Source organism: Pantherophis guttatus, chromosome 4 (assembly GCF_059756535.1).
Source record: "Pantherophis guttatus breed Tessera chromosome 4, ASM5975653v1, whole genome shotgun sequence".
Lineage (NCBI taxonomy): Eukaryota > Metazoa > Chordata > Lepidosauria > Squamata > Colubridae > Pantherophis > Pantherophis guttatus.
The window spans coordinates 69999102-70017379 of record NC_142066.1 but is presented as its reverse complement, the minus strand read 5'-3'; the positions used below and the strand labels follow the sequence as shown (position 1 = coordinate 70017379).

Sequence of the window (18278 nt, the reverse complement as noted above, 5' to 3'; positions counted from 1 at the left end):
AGATGATTAGGGGATTGGAAGCTAAAACATATAAAGAATGGTTGCTAGTATTGGGTATGTCTAGTTTAATGAAAAGAAAAACTGGAGTGACATGATAACAGTGTTCCAATATCTCAGGGGTTGCCACAAAAAGAGGGAGTCAAGCTATTCTCCAAAGCACCTGAGGGCAGGACAAGAAGCAATGGGCAGTAACTAATCAAGGAGAGAAGCAACCAGTGGTGGGATTCAGCCAGTTCGCACCACTTCAGGAGAACCGGTTGTTAACTTTCTGAGCAGTTTGGTGAACTGGTTGTTGGAAGAAATCATTAGGGCAGAGAACCAGTTGTTAAATTATTTGAATCCCACCACTGGAAGCAATCTAGAACTGAGGAGAAATTTCCTGACAGTTAGAACAATTAATCAGTGGAACAACTTGCCTCCACAAGCTGTGAATGCTCCAACGCTGGAAGTTTTTAAGAAAACATTGGATTTGTCTGAAATGGTATAGGACAGTGATGCCTAACCTTTTTGCCATTGCGTGCCAGGAGCGGGGGGAGGGGGGTCACCCACACGCATGCCCACACCCATAATTCTATCCACCCTGCCCCCATGCATGCATGCGCGACCCCCCCCCCCTTTTCCCCCTGCTCCTGGCACACAATGCCATAGTGGGCCGGGTAGGCCCATTTTTTTCTCTCCGCAGGCTGGAGAGCATTTCTAGGAACTTGATGAGGGCAAAAATGGCCTTCCCCACCACCCCCAGAGGCCCTCGAGGCCAGAAATGGCCCTTTTTCCATTGTTGTTGTTGTTGTTGTTGTTGTTGTTGTTGTTGTTGTTGTTAATTAATTAATCTTTAGTGAGATTCACAGCCTTTGAGGCTGGTTAATAGCTCAGCAGCTCGAGTCCTAACCAAGGACCTAGGAACTGTTAAGGTATCATCGGAAGATGTAAGCTGTTCCGAGTAAGGTGGTTTTTTGTAGAGTCAAAATGTTCAAGTCCGGCAAATTTAGAATTTCTAAATAGCAGGGTAGCCCTTTGGGTATTGCTCCAAGGGCTCCAATTACAATCGGGACAACACACGATTTCTTTTTCCATAGTCGCTCAACTTCAATTTGCAAGTCCCGGTACTTTGTGATTTTTTCTTGCTGCTTATCTTCAATCCGTGCATCACCAGGTATTGCAATGTCAATGAACCATACTTCTTTCTTTTCAACTATTGTTATGTCAGGTGTGTTGTGGACCAAGTGCCTGTCAGTCTGAATCCTAAAGTCCCACAAGATCTTGAGTTTCTCATTCTCTAAAACTTTCTCAATCTGATGTTCCCAGTGGTTTTTGCTGTACTCAAATCCAAACTTCTGGCACAATTTCCAGTGAATGATCTTAGCAACACGGTCATGGCGTTGTAGGTAGTCAGTTTGTGAAATTTTGCTGCATCCACTGATCAGGTGGTCGACTGTCTCATCTTTCTCATTGCAGAGGCGGCATTTGCTGTTGGTGGTAACATGTTGAATTTTTGCCTTCATGCAGTTTGTGGCTAGGGCTTGTTCTTGAGCTGCCAAAATAAAGCTTTCTGTTTCTTTTTTCAGTACTCCTGATCTTAACCAGTTCCAAGTTAGTTTCTGGTCAGCTTTGCCTTCAATACTTTTCAAGTATTGGCCATGCAGAGCTTTGCTTTTCCAATTTTCAGCTCGCTGCTCAATTACTTCTTTTTTATATTCTGCTTTTGTTTTAGTTGTCTTTAAAAAGCCTCCTTTATTTACTTCCTTAATCATTGGTTCTTCACTTTTCTGGATGTAATCATTCAAGCTGCGTTTTTCTTCTTCCACAGTCTGCTTTACTTGTAGGAGTCCTCGACCACCCTCTGCTCTTGGTAAATATAATCGGTCAACATCACTTTTAGGGTGCAAGGCATGATTCATTGTCATAAGCTTCCTTGTTTTTCTGTCCAAATTGTCTAACTCCATCTGGGTCCAGTCAATTATTCCTGCAGAGTATCTAATCACAGGTATAGCCGAGGTATTTACGGCTTTTATGATGTTTCCTCCACTCAATTTGGACATTAATATCTTATGAATTCGCCAAATGTACTTGGCTGAAGTTGATTCCTTGACTTTATTATGTATTAAGTCAGAGGCTTCTAAAATCCCCAAGTACTTGTAGCCTTCTTCTGATTTTACTGCCTTTATCATTTCTTCATTCTCTAGTTCTATTCCATCCTCTTCTATGATCTTGCCTGCTTTGGTTGCTATTGTTGCACATTTGTCAATTCCAAACTGCATACCAATGTCTTGGCTGAATTCTTTTGTGTTTTCAATTAATAAATTCAGTTCAGCTTTTGTTTTACCAAACAGCTTCAAATCATCCATGTACATCAAGTGCGAGATTTTCAGTCCTTTCTTTGCAAGTTCGTATCCACAGTTCATCTTCTTCAAAATGATTGTCAGTGGTAGCATTGAGAGTATAAAAAGTAGGTGAAAGGGAATCGCCCTGGGAAATGCCTTGTTTAATTTCAACTTCACCCAGTTCTTCTTCATTAGCCATAAATTTTGTTTTCCAGAGGTTCATTGAAGATTCCATGAATTTTTGTATGTTGCTGCTGATGCCTAAGATTTCCAGGCATTTCTTGATCCAGCTATGGGGAACTGAATCAAACACTTTCTTATAGTCTATCCAAGCCATGAACAGGTTGCTTCGTCTTTTCTTTGAGTTCTTTAAGATTAGTTTGTCAATCAGCAATTGATCCTTTGTTCCTCTTGAGTTTTTGCAGCATCCTTTCTGTTCTACAGGAAGCAAGTTATTTCTTTCCAGGTATCCATAGATTTGGTTTGCAATGATACCAGTAAGAAGCTTGTATGTTGTTGGCAAACAGGTGATTGGCCTATAGTTTCCAGGGTCATTTCCTTTTTCTTTATCTTTTTGGATCAAAAATGGCCTTCCAGTTGTCATCCATTCATCATTTTCAGGTGTTTTTAGGATCTGGTTCATCTGGGTTGCCAATCTTTTGTGCACACTTGTAAGTGCCTTTAACCAGAAGCCATGTAGCTCATCCGGTCCAGGTGCACTCCAGTTCTTCACTTTTCTTGACTGTCTTTGCACCATTGCTATTGTTATTTTCACATCTTCCATTTTATGCACTTTAATAGAGTCCTCAACCTGTTTGATCCATTTTGCATGTCTGTTGTGCTTCTTATTGTTTTCCCACAAATTCTTCCAGAATTTCAGAGCTTTTTCTTTATCAGGCTTTTCATTTGTTGTTACTCTGTCTCCATTTTCTAAGCTCTTATAAAACTGATGCTGATTTGCTCTGAACTGTGAGTTTTCCTTGAACTGAGTTACTCGGTTTTCATATATTATTATTATTATTATTATTATTATTATTATTATTATTATTATTTGAAGTGAATATAAAGAAGTTATATATGAGCTGATTTCCAATTATGGGAGTCATATTTATTCAATTCCCAATACTAATTATTAGTATTGAGTCCCATTAGATCAGAATTCATTCACAGCTGACTTGTAGACAAAATCTATCCAGCTTCCTTCCAAACTAGTTTTCTCGGAGGTCTAGTCACCTTTTAACATGGGTCTATCTTCTCTTCTTTTATTAAGTTGTTCCTGTGATGCTTAATCTTGTTCTTTAAGTTCTACACTCATCTATGCTTTTATTGGGTTATTAATAATTTTTTGTTCCAATTTTTTAAAAATAAATACCTTGATGGTCATTTTTGCCTATGAAATTGCAATCTGGACATTTGTTTTAGGAGATCCCTCAAACTGACTTCCGGATATGAGATTTAAGATATCCTTATTTTCCTCCATTAGTAAAGGGGATATGAAGTTTATTTGGCTTTTTGTTTGTTTGTTTTTGGCATTACCTTTACCCAGCTGGTATAGGGAAGAAACAAGATGGTGACAGAATAGTCACCTGAATTAAACAACTGCTCTGGCTATATTGGTTGGGTAGGGCATGCCTTATGATAAATACATCTTTAGCATGCTTTTATAATTTTGTAAATTTCTATACTTAGGGGAAGTAAAAAAAATAAAAGTATTCAAAGATATTATATTATCCTGTTTATTACAATTACAGAATTATATATTTATTCTTTTCTTTTATTATTAGAATCTATAACTTTGAAAATATAAACATTTTTCTCTTAGAGAAATTTTTTTGGAGAGAGAAGACAAGTAATATTATTTTCCTTTAAAAAAAAAACCTTTTAAGGTATTTAGATAATAGTATTATTCTCCAAATACTAAACACTTCAATTGTGATTATTTCTAAATATCTACAATGGAGTCAGAATTCTGGACAAGTTCTGTAATTAATTCAGTTTCATTTGTGGAATATTAATTCTTTAAGTACCAAGCATTCTGATGAGCATTGATGACTCAACTAAAAATCCCATTGCTTGTATCAATATTTTTCCAATAAAAAATATTCAGTGTTTTTTGTTATTTTAGAAAGTAAGATGGCTCCTATAAATTAGCTAATGTGACAAAATAGACTTTGTATTCTTTTGATTATTCCTGTTCTAGTTTGATATTTTTATTTAGTGAAAAAAGTACTTGGCAATACATTTTGGAATGCCAAGCACCTTCTTACTATGAATTACAATTGTCAGCAAAAATAAAATTAGAAAAGGCAAATAGATCATTTTTGACCTAAGATGTAAGGCACAGAATCTTTAAAAACTATCATACAATACAACACACATGCAAATGATAATTACAGTAGAATAAAGATCTCCAAAACAGCATCAAATGCCACTAAATAAATGTTCAAGCTACAAAACAACAGCCAAGGGATACAATAAAAATCCCTTTCTAACACTTTCTGATCAATCTCTTCAGAAGGATTAAGTCTAGATAAAATTTTGTCAAACTCTGAGCAATGGTCCAGAAGGTAATGATATCAAAAGTTAATTGGAGGCCAAGGAAAAAAATAGGGTTACTTACACCCATCCTTGTTGTACATAAATAATTCACTGAGTTTACCAAGTCAACCTTACCAAAATAAATTATTGCTGTCATATAAAATGTACATAGCAATAGAACTGACAGTTGAAATATCCTTAACTGACTGAGATCCTGCTTAGAAACCATGAACTAAGCAGTAATTTTTCATAGCCAAAGAAATTAAAACCCAGCTTCCCTATTACCTCCTTCAGGATTATCAAATCTATCACTATCATGAATGGTCAATTTCACTAGCCAGAAGAAACAAAAATGAAAAGCATAAGTGCTGTAATTAATTTTGCCATGATTACTAAGCAGTTCCAAAATTTTATTTTTATCCATCTGGTTTCATCTTCCCTTTTTATTATTTGCAGACTCTCAGAAAATTACTAATGTTCAGAACTTCATGTTTTCTCCAGGAAAAAAATAAGAAAATGGGCTAATTTTGTAAAACACTTATTTAGAGAGGTCAGAAAACTGTACTGATCCATAATCAATCAATGAAAACCATTAAAATCAGTATCACATTCTTGTTAGGATTACAGGCAACAGAAGTTCAAATCAAATTTTTGGATCGATGAATACATTAGAATATGAAGAAGTATTCTGCTCTCTCTCTCTCTCTCTCTCAAAAAAAGAGCTGCCATTAGAGACACACAAATTCATAAAGTTTTCGGATAAACAAAGTTAATCATGAAATAATTTCAGAAAGCAAATTAAAAATATTAAAAGTTAGATTATTTACCAGAATAATTTGTTAGCTAATTCATATTACATGGAACTAATTCATATTACAAGGAATTCATATTACAAGTCCCATCTTAAAACTTTGTCATCATACATTCTACATTCCTAACACTTGAAATTCACTTATGCCATTTTTTCTTTTGGAATACCTGTCAAACGTCTTCACCTCAAAACCTCCCCGAATCTTGATACCACCCCCAGGTTTTGTAGGACATTTGTATTTTATTATAAACAATCAAAAAGCCTTGAATCTGAATATGGGCCTCTACAAAGAGCACAATTAATTAAATATGAATCAACATATTCTAATACAAACCCCATATGAAAACCAGGCTTGTCTTAAGAAATCATGACACATATTTCACTATTCTTTCACTGTCTTGATTTGTAACAGATACTTTAACCCAAGGTCTCCAAGTCATTCCAGTACCAAAAAAACTGTTTTACCTATTTCATTTCCTTTTAATTGATTTTAATTTAATTTTTAAAATGAAGGCAAGCCAATAGCAGCCTCAAGTAAATGAGAAGATTGCTCCGAATCCTATTGAGTCCAGTGCTTCCTTTGCTCTCTAATCTATGAATGCTTTGTGATTGTCCACACCCACTGTCAGCCTTTAAGACGACTTTAGGCAATTCAGTAAATAAGATGCCACAAGAAATGCTAGAATTCTACTTTAGTTAATATAAACTGTAGTTGATATAAACTGTAGTTGATATAAACTGTAGTTGACATAAACTGTAATTAAGACAATCTTAAAAGTCTGCCCTTACCTCCATCTTATCCAAAAGAGAAACAAGATGAAGTAATTTTGAGGTTTTTTGTCATAGTGAATTGTTTTCCCATGCTGAAGTTAATGTTTTACTCTTTGCATATCTTCTCAAAAATGATCTCTGGGTTCAAAGATATTTTTAGAAAAATACTAAATATAAATAATTTGATATTTATATTTGAAAATCATGTTTAGAGTTCTGGAGGATATACTCATATTTAAGCAATAGAAGAGATATTCCTATAGATACTCCTGTATGAATTTGTACATTTCATATATGTGTGCATATATATGTGTGTAGTTATAAATAACAGAACATTTTTGATTTCAGGAGAATTTAATTATTACTGTATAGTATATTTTTCTGTGATTAATTTGGGCTTATATTTTATTGTTTTGTTGTGTTGTGTGACTTATCTGCTTATTAGATTTTATGGAATTTTAATGTGGCTTTGTAGTATTATATTTGCTTTGGGGGTTTTGTGGTTTATAAACCACTTTGGGAAAACTTGTTCTGAAATGCAGCACAGATATTCTTGGAATAAATAATAAAGTACAATAAAAATAAATAAATGAAAACCAATTCAAAATAAAACAGTCCAGTACTTATATCCTTTGTTTTCAGACAACAGTTTAATGCTATTTGAAAAGCATACTAATTAAGCTTCTAATTACCTTCCTAATCATAGATGTTAGGCAACCATTCCTAAGAAATAATATTCTAAAAGATTAAAGTTGTTTTCTTAATTGCTTTAATTGCATTTCCTTTAAAATACATTTTCCTTTTCATCAAATTAATCTGATGCTCACTGGTGACCAAGCAAACAGTTAATGGTATGAAACATTCTTACAATAATGAATAATGAAACAATAACACTTTTTGTTATTGTCAATTAATAAAATGGGTCCACAATCACTGGAAAAAATTCCAATATATATTAATATATATTTTCTTACTAATTCTACTGTTGCCTAAATTATGTTAAATCATTTTTTGTGATAAATCCTCTTGCACATTACATATTTTTGTCTTTCCCTCTGCTCTCCATTTTGTCTTCTTCCTGCCCCATCCTCCAGCAAACCAAGATAAATACTGCATGATAAAAAATGGTGCAAGAAATCCCCTCTCTCAAAATAAGCATATACTAGTCAAGCAGTAAAACCCAAATATAATTCAGCATGAGAGGAGCAATTAATTGCCTGTCCAGTGGCCAAGTTGTAAAAGAACTAGTCTCCACATGTATAAAATGATTGTTTGCTGGCTTCCATATGAAATAGACCTTTCTTCAGCAATGCCTCCAGTACAACTTATACAGTGGAATGACTGATCACTGCTCTTGGCAGATTGAATTTGACATGACATTATCATATATATTTCATTTGATTTTTCAGCCCGAAAACTGTAATTGAACCAATCTGTTAGTAGCTGTACTGACAATAAGTATCTAGGGAATTGTTCCTCAATACTTCTCCCTAGTCATCTCACAGTTGGACTGTTATAATGCATTCTACATGGGACTACCTACAGCTAGTGCAGAGTACAGCAGCAAGGGCAGTTTTTTTTGGGGGGGGGGGTCCAAGAATGGCCCTTATAGCACCACTGCTCTGCGAGCTTCATTAATTGCCGGTCTGTTTCCGGATGCAGTTCAAGGTGTTGATGATCACCTTTAAAGCCCTTCATGGCATGGGTCCAGATTACTTGAGGGATTGTCTCACCCTAGTGGGATTGGCCCTTCCCATTTGTGCCAGCAAAGGAGATATGCTGTCCATCAACCCAATTATTCTGGCTGGCAGTGTCCAGGAGGAGGGTGTTCTCAGGTATTGCTCCTGTCCTCTGGAACATCTTGCCTCCCAAAATGAGATTGGCCCCAACTCTTTGTAAGGGCTAAAGACCTGGCTCTGCCAGTTAGCCTGGGCCCCAATGGGGGAGCAGCACAGTGGAGGTGGTTGATCAAGTAACAACAGATCCCACCTCCCCACATACCACCCCTCCTTCTCCACATGTCCTTAATTTTAATCTTCTTGTCTTAATGTAGTCTTGTTTTAATGTAGATATATATATTTTATGTCTGTAAGCCACTCAGAGTTACCTTATGGTAAGATAGGAGGCTAATAAATATAAATAAATAAATTTCAGCAACATAAAAGGTGTGGATTTTAACTCCATTCTGGGAGTTGAAGTCCATGCCTCTTAAAGGTGAAAATGCTGTTGTAAGGAAAAGATTGTCAGCTACTAAAAAAAACAACATCCCTGAGCGTGGTTGAATCCCCAAGAATAAGGTGAGAAAATGGAAGCTTATACTTGATGGTGGATCTAGAGGACGAAAGGCAGCAATAAAGTAATATTTTAGTGACACAGTGGTTAGAATGCAGTATTGCAGGCTGACTCTGCTCACTGTCAGGAGTTCAATCCTGACTGACTCAAGGTTGAATCAGACTTCCCTAAACATCTTATTAAGTATGTTTGATTTTTCTTTCTTTTCATTACATAGGAGAAAAGATGCTGGTCTTTTATCTTACAAGGACCATTTACCTATCAGTCAAGTGGTGGTTGGAGATATTGGTCGGCCAGGCTCTGATGCCAAGTTAACTGTGGGCGCTCTGCGTTGCCATGGAGACCGTAAGTGTGATTACTACTATTATTTTGTGTTATAAACCTCTTCTCATTCTGCTTCTCATAAATCAGTCACTGCATCACCATTGAGAGAATTGAAGAATCAACATCCAGCTATCACTCATGCAAATTAGGGTGGATTGTAATAACTCAGTGAAATCTTGCAGCATCTGGAATATTTCACCACATTACAAGATAATTATTATTAGTAGTATTATTATTTATTGAATTTCTATACCGCCCTTCCCCTTCTTCTCATATCATGACCAAGAATAACTAAGACAGTTTCAGCTTGATAAAGTCCTTTAAGACAATGGTCACCAACTGATGGTCCGTGGACCACTGATGGTCCATGAGAAAATTTTGGTGTTCTGCAAAAAAATTATTTGCATTTTTTATATTGCACTAAATACTATTTATCTTTTTAAAAAGTTCGTATCAAAAAGTGGTCTCCAGGATTTAAAATTATGAATTTAGTTGTGCCTGAGGTCTGAAAGGTTGGTGACCCCTGCTTTAAGATAAGCTTTTACATGATCTATATCAAAATATATCAGTAACATTTTTCAAAAATATTTATAGAGAATTATTGTATACTGAATAGATGTACTTGGTTACTTTTTACTTTTTAAATATGGGCATTCATGTTTATTTTGGAACCAATTAGATAACTTGGCCTATTCAATTAGGTATAGGTGAATAGTCCAAATTATCCAATTGATTAATATACACAGAAATACAAACCACAGATAATTTTTAATATCTGTGATGCTGCTGAATGCTGCTGTTAATGCTACTAGCACTAATGTTTATATTGCAATGAACTAATTTTATAGAGATATAAATAGTAGCATTATGACTAAGTTCATAATTGGAAACTTGTATATGAAGTTATAGCTGGTGAGAATCATTGATGTTAATAAAGGTTAAAGTCATTTTGCAAATCAAAACTGCCTTTTTTAGTATGTGTTTGAAACTTGAAGCCTAAATAAGGAAGTGTAAATCTTCCACTATCTGACTAGTTATTTAAGCTTGGCTATGTATTGTATACAAATCATATGCAAAGCAGAGCTCACATTTTCTTTCTTGAAAAATAATTTCCTTCTTTTTGCTGATATTACTCAACATAAAGTATGCACTTAGTAGCATCAATAGCTTCAGTCCTTATTGTACTACTTCTCATCCTAAACTGAATATCCTCATATACACATATACACATCACTTTCATTTAAAATTTAAGCAGGATAGCAGATCAGGCATTCCCAGAATGCTTTTATGCTTTTTAATTTTATTTTAGTATAATTAATTATTTATAATTATTTATAATTAAAATTTATAATTATTTATAATTAAAATTTATAATTATTATAATTTAATTTATAATTAAATTCATATCAATTTAGATTTTAATGACTTCCTGCTACCTACTTTGTTTGGTGTCTTTATTTTATATTTTATTGGATATACATTTTAACATGAATTGAACCTTTTCTTTCTTTTCTTGTGTTTATTGTTAATTGTTAATCACTCAGAAAGCTACAGCTATAATGCATAAATAAATAAACCCTTGGCTGCATTCTGATGGCACTGTAGTGCATCAGTCATTGCCCTCATAAACTGTTGGGTGCTTAGTAACCTACTAACAAGACATATTGTTGCAGAGATTATCCAGATGTAAGATTGTCCTGCAATATGCAGGCTACAATGTACAGTCACAAATATAGTCCCTGGACTATGGTTGAACATTGTAGCTTGGAGCCAAAACACAATGCTGACCCCAAGGTTCAATATGTTCCTGAATATTGATGTTGATGGCACATAAATCATCAATTAATAATAGCAGTGCTAAATAATTTATATTTGCTGTCCATATATCCTTGAAAGTCTTAATGTAATGAAATTATTATACCTTGTGCTTATAATAACATTAATAATTATTTCTGTTTGTAATAGCATTCATGGTAAAAACATTTATGTTTCAGTCCTACTATTTTATGACCCTGACAAAGCCAACCTAAAAGAATTTGATTGGAAATATCATTTAAATGTTTTGACATAACATTTATTATTCAGGACTGCATTGTGATATTGAGCATGACTATTGTGTATATTTTTGCTTCAAGCCTTTTATAACCTCATCCAAATTTAAAATGTGTGCTTAGAAAATTATTTTTCTACCTCATCCATCTGTCCTTTGCTATAAAAGCAATAGCATTGTTCTGTATCATCACTATTTTCCATAGTGTGTTTTATATTCACATATTATTTTTGAAAGGATTGTACTAGAGGTGAAATCAAATCAAAACTGATAATTAACTTCAAAATGATTAAATAATTTTCACATAATATACTTTTTATGATGGAGTATAAATTAATACCTTTCCTTTTAATTTTAAAACCATTAGCAATATATTTTCAGTTAGGATACATCATTATGTGATATTTTTTCTTTACATCTTAAAATTGAATGATGTTTACTTGTTTAATGTTTCTGGATCTTTAAGAATGTTTCTGTTCTCCTGTCAGGGTGGTCATGGCAGTCAGGATGGATGGGAGGCGACACGGGTGTGAGCTGTTTAGGACCGAGTCTGCAGAGGGAACGAAGCCCCGCCTCCCTGCTCCAGGAGTCAGTTTTTTCGACTCGGTGGAGTAGGACAGGCGTGTCTTCAACTTTCTCCTCTCAGACCCGGCTCTACCAGCAAAAATTCCAGCGTGAACTACATCGGAATCCGCTGAAGACCGCTAGATGGTGGGGCAGCCGGCTGGCTGAGCCCTCGGCGCACACGAGCCTGCTCTTCCGCGCTACAGCAATTTCGCCGATATTAGGCTGAGGCTGCAACTCGGGCCCTGCCCTGCAGCCGGGAGACGCGTCAGCCATTCCGCGCCGCTTTCAGCGCGCCAAAAGGAATTTGGCCTTCGCGACCGCAAAGCTTCCCTCTCGATCGGAAAGCGCTGAGCACCCTACACTCTCGGATTGGCCAGCGAGGGGCTGCATCGGGCAGCGCATTGAGTTCTAATAACTTTCCCTCAGTTTGAGTTTTACCGCCCTTCAGGAGCATTTTAAAATGGCGGACGCCAATTTAACTGTTAATTCCCGCTCTAAGAAGAGCAGGGATAAAAGAGCCCGAGAGCCCGATCCTGAGGAGGGTTGTTCTGGCACCCAGAATTCCAAGAGAGCCAAGAGCCTGGAGGACCCTAGACCATCAGGGATTCGCTCCTCGTCAACTTCCAGACACACTAGGGACGAGGAGCGTCGTCATAAGGCCATGGAGAGAGCATTTAATAAGGCCTCTGCTTCATCCTCTGTTCGAGGGAAAACCCAGGCCTCTGCTTCTACTTCTAAGGAAAGCCGCCCAGCGGGCCAGGCCTCTATCCCTCCGGAAGCTCCTTCACTCTCTCCTGACCATTCAGCTCTCGAGGATAGTGTCTTTTTACTCATAGGTAAAGACACTATCTGACGCTGCAGCAGTATTTCAAGGGGTTCAAGATGCTATTGTTGGGGTTCCCGAGCCAAGACAGACCCCTCAAATCACTGCACCCCTGAACCAAGGTCAGACTGCTCCTCTGCCCTCAGCCATCGTTAATCAGGGCCAAGCTATTTCTCCAGATTTAGCTAATTTAATAGCACAGTCCATAAGGCAAGGCATTGCCCGAGGCTTGCAGGAGAGGGCCTCTTCTCAGGTTTCTGAATATCTGGATGACCAGGCCCTCTCGCTTCGTTCGGATCCCATTGGGGCCTCTCATCAACATCAAGATCGAGCTATTTCTCCTTCCAGGGTCAGTCAGGGTTCCATTTCGGCTGAAGAAGAAGAAGGTGAAATTCTGATTGATCAGGATTTGTCGGAAGATGAGGGGTTGCAGCCTGACCAACCCTCATTTGTGGGCCTTTTTCGGCCTCAGTTGTTCTGGTCTCTCTTGTTTAAGGCCCAAACTACCACCCACTTGGGCATTCCTGGGTCAAAGTCTTCAGATCAGGCTTCTACATCTGACCCAACTGCAGCCTTGTTTGAGGAGCCGGCGGTTATGACCGAGACTATTCCTGCACCCAAGTTATTCTCGGATGTCTTACAGAGACAGTGGAAGTTCCCAAGCTCAGGGCCTGTGCCCAACTCCTTGGACCGACGGTTTTACCACTTAGCGACGGAATATGCCGATCTCTTACAAGTACCTAAAGTAGACGCCCCTATAGTGGCTCTCTCTTCTCCAACCCCTATGTCGGGTCCTTCCGAGGAGTCGTTACGACCTGAGGATCGGAAAGCCGAAAGGTCCCTAATCAAAGCTCATCAATCATCAGCATGGTCTACCCAGGCCTCCTCGGCGGCCTCGTTCTTCAATAGAGCCTCGATCCTCTGGATAAAACAATTACAAAAACGCATTCCGGCATTGGATGTTCGTTCGCACCAAGATTTAACAAAAATTCTAGCGGCGGTGGAATTTTCGGCCGACGCCACCTTGAACGCAGCTCAGTTTTCGGCCAAGGCCATTGGTTCTACGGTCACATCACGGAGATTGCTCTGGTTGAAGAATTGGCAAGCTGACATCCGCCACAAGTGGCGCCTTGCTTCTTCCCCTTACGCAGGAGCCAACCTATTTGGAGCTTCGCTGGATCCACTGCTTATTGAAACCCACGACCACCGCAAGATCTTGCCATCCATGTCTCGTAGGTCGGAATACCGCCAGTCTGGTTCCTTTCGCCCCTCTTCCTTTCGTGCCTCAGAATCACCAGCCTTTCAACAGCACTATCACCGTTCCTTCCAGGCCAGAGGAGCTTCTTCCCAGGATCATCAGGTCAGACAAGGGCCCCGATTTCCCTCCAGGAAGAACCAGCGGGGGGGACGTAGTAGACCATTTCGCAGATCTCGTTAACCTTCCCCAGTCGTCTGCGATTGGTGGGCGTTTGGCCCTTTTTGCCCCCAAGTGGGAGTCTACTGTTGCGGATAATTGGGTTAAGAATGTAATTAGATTCGGTCTTCCCCTTGAGTTCAGGTCCACACCACCTCAGCTATTTTTACGTTGCCCTGTTTCCCTGGTTAGGTCTAAGAGGGCCAGGGTGGAGGCTTCCATTAGACATCTGTTGGCCTCCAGGGCTATTCAACCAGTTCCGGCCTCGGAGTTTGGGAAAGGGTTCTATTCCCGTTTGTTTCTAGTCCAAAAGCCCTCTGGAGATTGGCGCCCCATCCTCGACCTTAAATCCTTGAACCGGCACATAACTTATCGCCGGTTCAAGATGCAATCCCTTCAAACTATTTTGCTTTCCCTTCAGGTGGGGGACTTCATGTCATCTATTGACTTAACCGAGGCCTACCTTCATGTCCCTATTCTTCCGGAACACCGTAGATACCTTCGCTTTTGTTATAATGGGAAACACTATCAATACCGTGCCCTTCCCTTTGGCCTTTCCTCGGCTCCCAGGGTTTTCACCAAAATTATGGCGGCCCTTATGGCTTATATCAGTAATCTCCCCATAAGAGTCCTATTTTACCTGGATGATATTTTGATTTTGTCTCGTTCCCCTACTCAGGCCCAACGTGATTTAGGTTTGACCCTTAGTATCTTGCAGGAACACGGTTTTTCCATTAATTGGCGGAAAAGCTACTTAACCCCTTCCACTAGGCTACTACACCTAGGGGCCATTATAGATACAGTCTCCTCGGAGGTTTTCCTGTCTCCGGACCATATCTTGAGTTTAAAGTCTCTAGCAGCGTGAGTACAAGGACAACGCTCAACTTCCCTCCTCACCTTGTCTTGTCTGCTCGGCAAAATGGTGTCTTCGTTCGGAATCGTCCCTTGGTCCAGGCTGCACAGCAGGGACCTTCAGTGGTTCCTCCTGCCCTTTCAACGATCCCGACGGGGTTCATCAACCGTAAGGGTGATCATTCCCTCGCACGTGAGGCAGTCCCTGACGTGGTGGACCTTTGACAAGATCTCCCGGGGCAGCCTTTACCGCGAGCCCCAACGACTAATCTTGACAACGGATGCCAGCCTGTCAGGTTGGGGCGCACACCTAGAGAATCATCTTGCGCAGGGACTTTGGTCCTCCCAGGAGTCGCAGCTGAGCATCAATGTCTTGGAACTTCGGGCCTGCAACAGTTCCTCGCGCTGCAACAGTTCCAACCTTGGTTGCACGGCCGGGACGTCCTCGTCCTAACGGACAATGTATCAGCCAAGGCCCATATCAACAGGTTGGGGGGGACGAGGTCCCGGCTTCTCATGCGAGAGGCACGCAAGCTAGGCACCTGGGCAGAAAACAACCTAACCTCCATCAAGGCAGCGCACATTTCGGGGATCGAGAATCAGACAGCGGACGCCCTCAGCCAGTCCACTATAGACCCAGCAGAGTGGAGCCTCCACCTGGATCTCTTCCAGGACCTGGTGAGGCGATTCGGTCTCCCGGCCATAGATCTATTTGCCTCGGAGTCCAACCATCAGACACCTCGGTTCTTCTCCAGATTTCCGACGCCGGGTGCGGAGGCGATAGATGTCCTACGCATCAGCTGGCCATCGAACCTTCTCTTGTACGCATTTCCCCCGATTCCTCTGATTCCTCTAGTCATCAGGAAACTTCTACAAGATCGAACGGAGCTCATTCTTCTTGCTCCCTTCTGGAGCCGCCGTCCTTGGTTCGCGGATCTGAGGGCTCTGTCCGTTCAGCCACCCTGGCGGATCCCGGAGGATCGGATTATACTGCGATAGGGGCCCCTGATCCACCCGGATCCACAATGGCTATGCTTAACCGCGTGGAGACTGAGCGGCTCATTTTGACGGACATTTCTCTTTCTCAAGGGGTCATTACCCTCATCCAGGCCTCCAGGAGGGACTCCACAACCAGGATTTATGAAGCTACCTGGCGGTCCTTCTCTGCGTGGTGTCGGAAACTTCAACGGTCACCAACCTCCACTTCCCTGGAACAGGTTTTAGAGTTTCTGCACGAGGGGTTTGTTTCAGGCCTTTCGCCTAACACCCTACGACGCCAAGTGGCAGCCCTCTCTACCGTCCTCTCCTGTGGTTCGAGAGATCCCATCTCTCGTCATCCCCTGGTGCGACAGTTCCTAAGGGGTGCCTCTAACGTACGCCCTCCTCCAGTTCGTCGTTTCCCGACTTGGGACCTTCCGAAGGTCCTTTCGGCTCTTACTAAATCTCCGTTTGAACCCTTGCGGGTGGTATCTCTCCGGTTTCTCTCTCTGAAAGTGGCCCTCTTAGTGGCTGTCACTTCCGCTCGAAGAATCTCAGAGATGAACTCACTATCGGTCCGCAAAGAGCTATGCATTTTTTTTTCCGGACAGAGTTGTCCTCAGGCTGGACCCTTCCTTCGTCTTGAAGGTAAACTCGTTATTCCACAGATCCCAGGAGGTGGTTTTACCGAACTTCTGTCCCCAACCACGACACCGTTTGGAACATGATTGGCACACGTTAGATGTGCGACGGGCGGTCAAGATTTATCTCGCTCGTACTACGGCCATTAGACGAACGGATGCCTTCTTTGTGTCCTTTCTGCCCTTGTCCTTGGGGCTCAAGATTTCTTCCGCAACCTTCGGCAGATGGCTTCGGGCCTGCATCTCAGCGGCTTACGTCTCTCTGTCTCTACCGGTCCCTCGGGGCATCACTGCTCACTCCACGAGAAGCGCCTCGACTTCAGCTGCCTGGTCGACCAGGGCTCCAGTGGAGGAAATCTGTCGAGTGGCCACATGGGCCTCTGCTAACTCCTTCATCAGGCACTATCGTCTGGACTCTTATGACTCTGCAGACGCAGCGTTTGGCAGGAGGGTTCTCCAGCAGGTCCATCTGGCTTCCTAGGTCCGGGGACGGCAAGGTCCCTCCCGACAGGACACAGAACTTGGGTATGTCCCATCCTGACTGCCGTGACCACCCTGACAGGAGAATGAGCGTTGGTACCTACCTGATACGCTCCTTCTCTGGCTGGTGGGCACGGCAGTCAGCCCCACCCTTTCAGGCCGTCCCCGGTCTGGTGACTTACTAGGGGAGGGGTGGGTTACACTTACCTCTATTTCTCCATTTGTTTCCTCTAGACACGCCAGTCTGCATGGAATTCCTCGTCTCAAAACTGACTCCTGGAGCAGGGAGGCGGGGCTTCATTCCCTCTGCAGACTCGGTCCTAAACAGCTCACACCCGTGTCGCCTCCCATCCATCCTGACTGCCGTGCCCACCAGCCAGAGAAGGAGTGTATCAGGTAGGTACCAACGCTCATTTTAAGAGAAAATATTCTCTGGGGTTTTTTTTCCCTAAAGTTCCTGTTTTATTGTGTGGGAATGCCTTCGGGGAATTGAGTTCCTTTTTCATCTTCCTAGCTTCCACAAATAATATTAATCACTATTTTTCATGTGTCATTCAACTTTGTGTCAGCTGTCCCACTAGGTTAAACAGCAAAAGAAACTCCCGAGATACTTTTTTTACCAAGAATATAACTTTACTATAAATTCCATGTGGTTATAGAAGTAGAAAAACTAGTTCTAACAATTTCACATGAAAACAGCATAGGAAAATTTTCCCTTTTTCCCCTTGACTTCCCATTGTCCATTAACCACCAATCATTTGCACTCTCTTTGTTTTGGGAACGATCTGTCTGCCTCAGACTTCCCCAGCTAGTGACCCTGAAGTGTTGGGTCTATTGCAGACTTCCATTGGCACTCTTGCATTCCAAATTTCTCTCCCATAAACCTCCCTTACATTCCAATGCCTTCCCTCCCACCTCCTGTTACAGTTGTCTGGTTGCAAGCAAGACTTCATAGAAAGTCATCCCTGACACTTTGCTTAATTGTAATACAAGATTATTTGTTATTCTTTCATTGAGTTTGCCATGTGAAGATAGTAAAAAGTATGCCTATTCTAGAAATTGGTATTATACCATTAGTAAAATCAGTTCACAAGTTCATTAGTTGTTTTTATTTAGGATATTTTCATATTAGTTCAAACTGAAAATAATTCTGTCATAGAAAAAAAACCTCATCAGCTGACATTTTGATCCATTTTCTCTTACTTTTCAAAAAGAATAAGATTTATTTGTGTGGGAATGTTTGTTTCCATACTTCCCAAAATAAACCATTACATGATATTATGTTACACGAGCAGAAAAACATTTAAGAACATTGTTAGGTACTTCGTAATTAGTGGTATTATACATTTACCAACGTATAGATAAATTTAAAGATAAATTTTGAATTGGAAGGCACACTTATAATAATAAGATAAC

At 40.3% G+C, this 18278-nt stretch overlaps 1 protein-coding gene across 3 annotated transcripts in view; it reads left to right on the top strand.

Moving 5' to 3' along the window:
* The window catches only part of CNTNAP2 (contactin associated protein 2), a 1550102-nt gene that overhangs the window by 1282362 nt on the left and 249462 nt on the right, over positions 1–18278 (top strand). For all 3 annotated transcript variants that reach the window (XM_060691806.2, XM_034416464.3, XM_087892376.1), the window contains exon 15: positions 8951–9078. In XM_060691806.2, coding sequence (XP_060547789.1) covers positions 8951–9078 — 128 coding nt within the window. The remainder of the gene's footprint in view (positions 1–8950; positions 9079–18278) is intronic.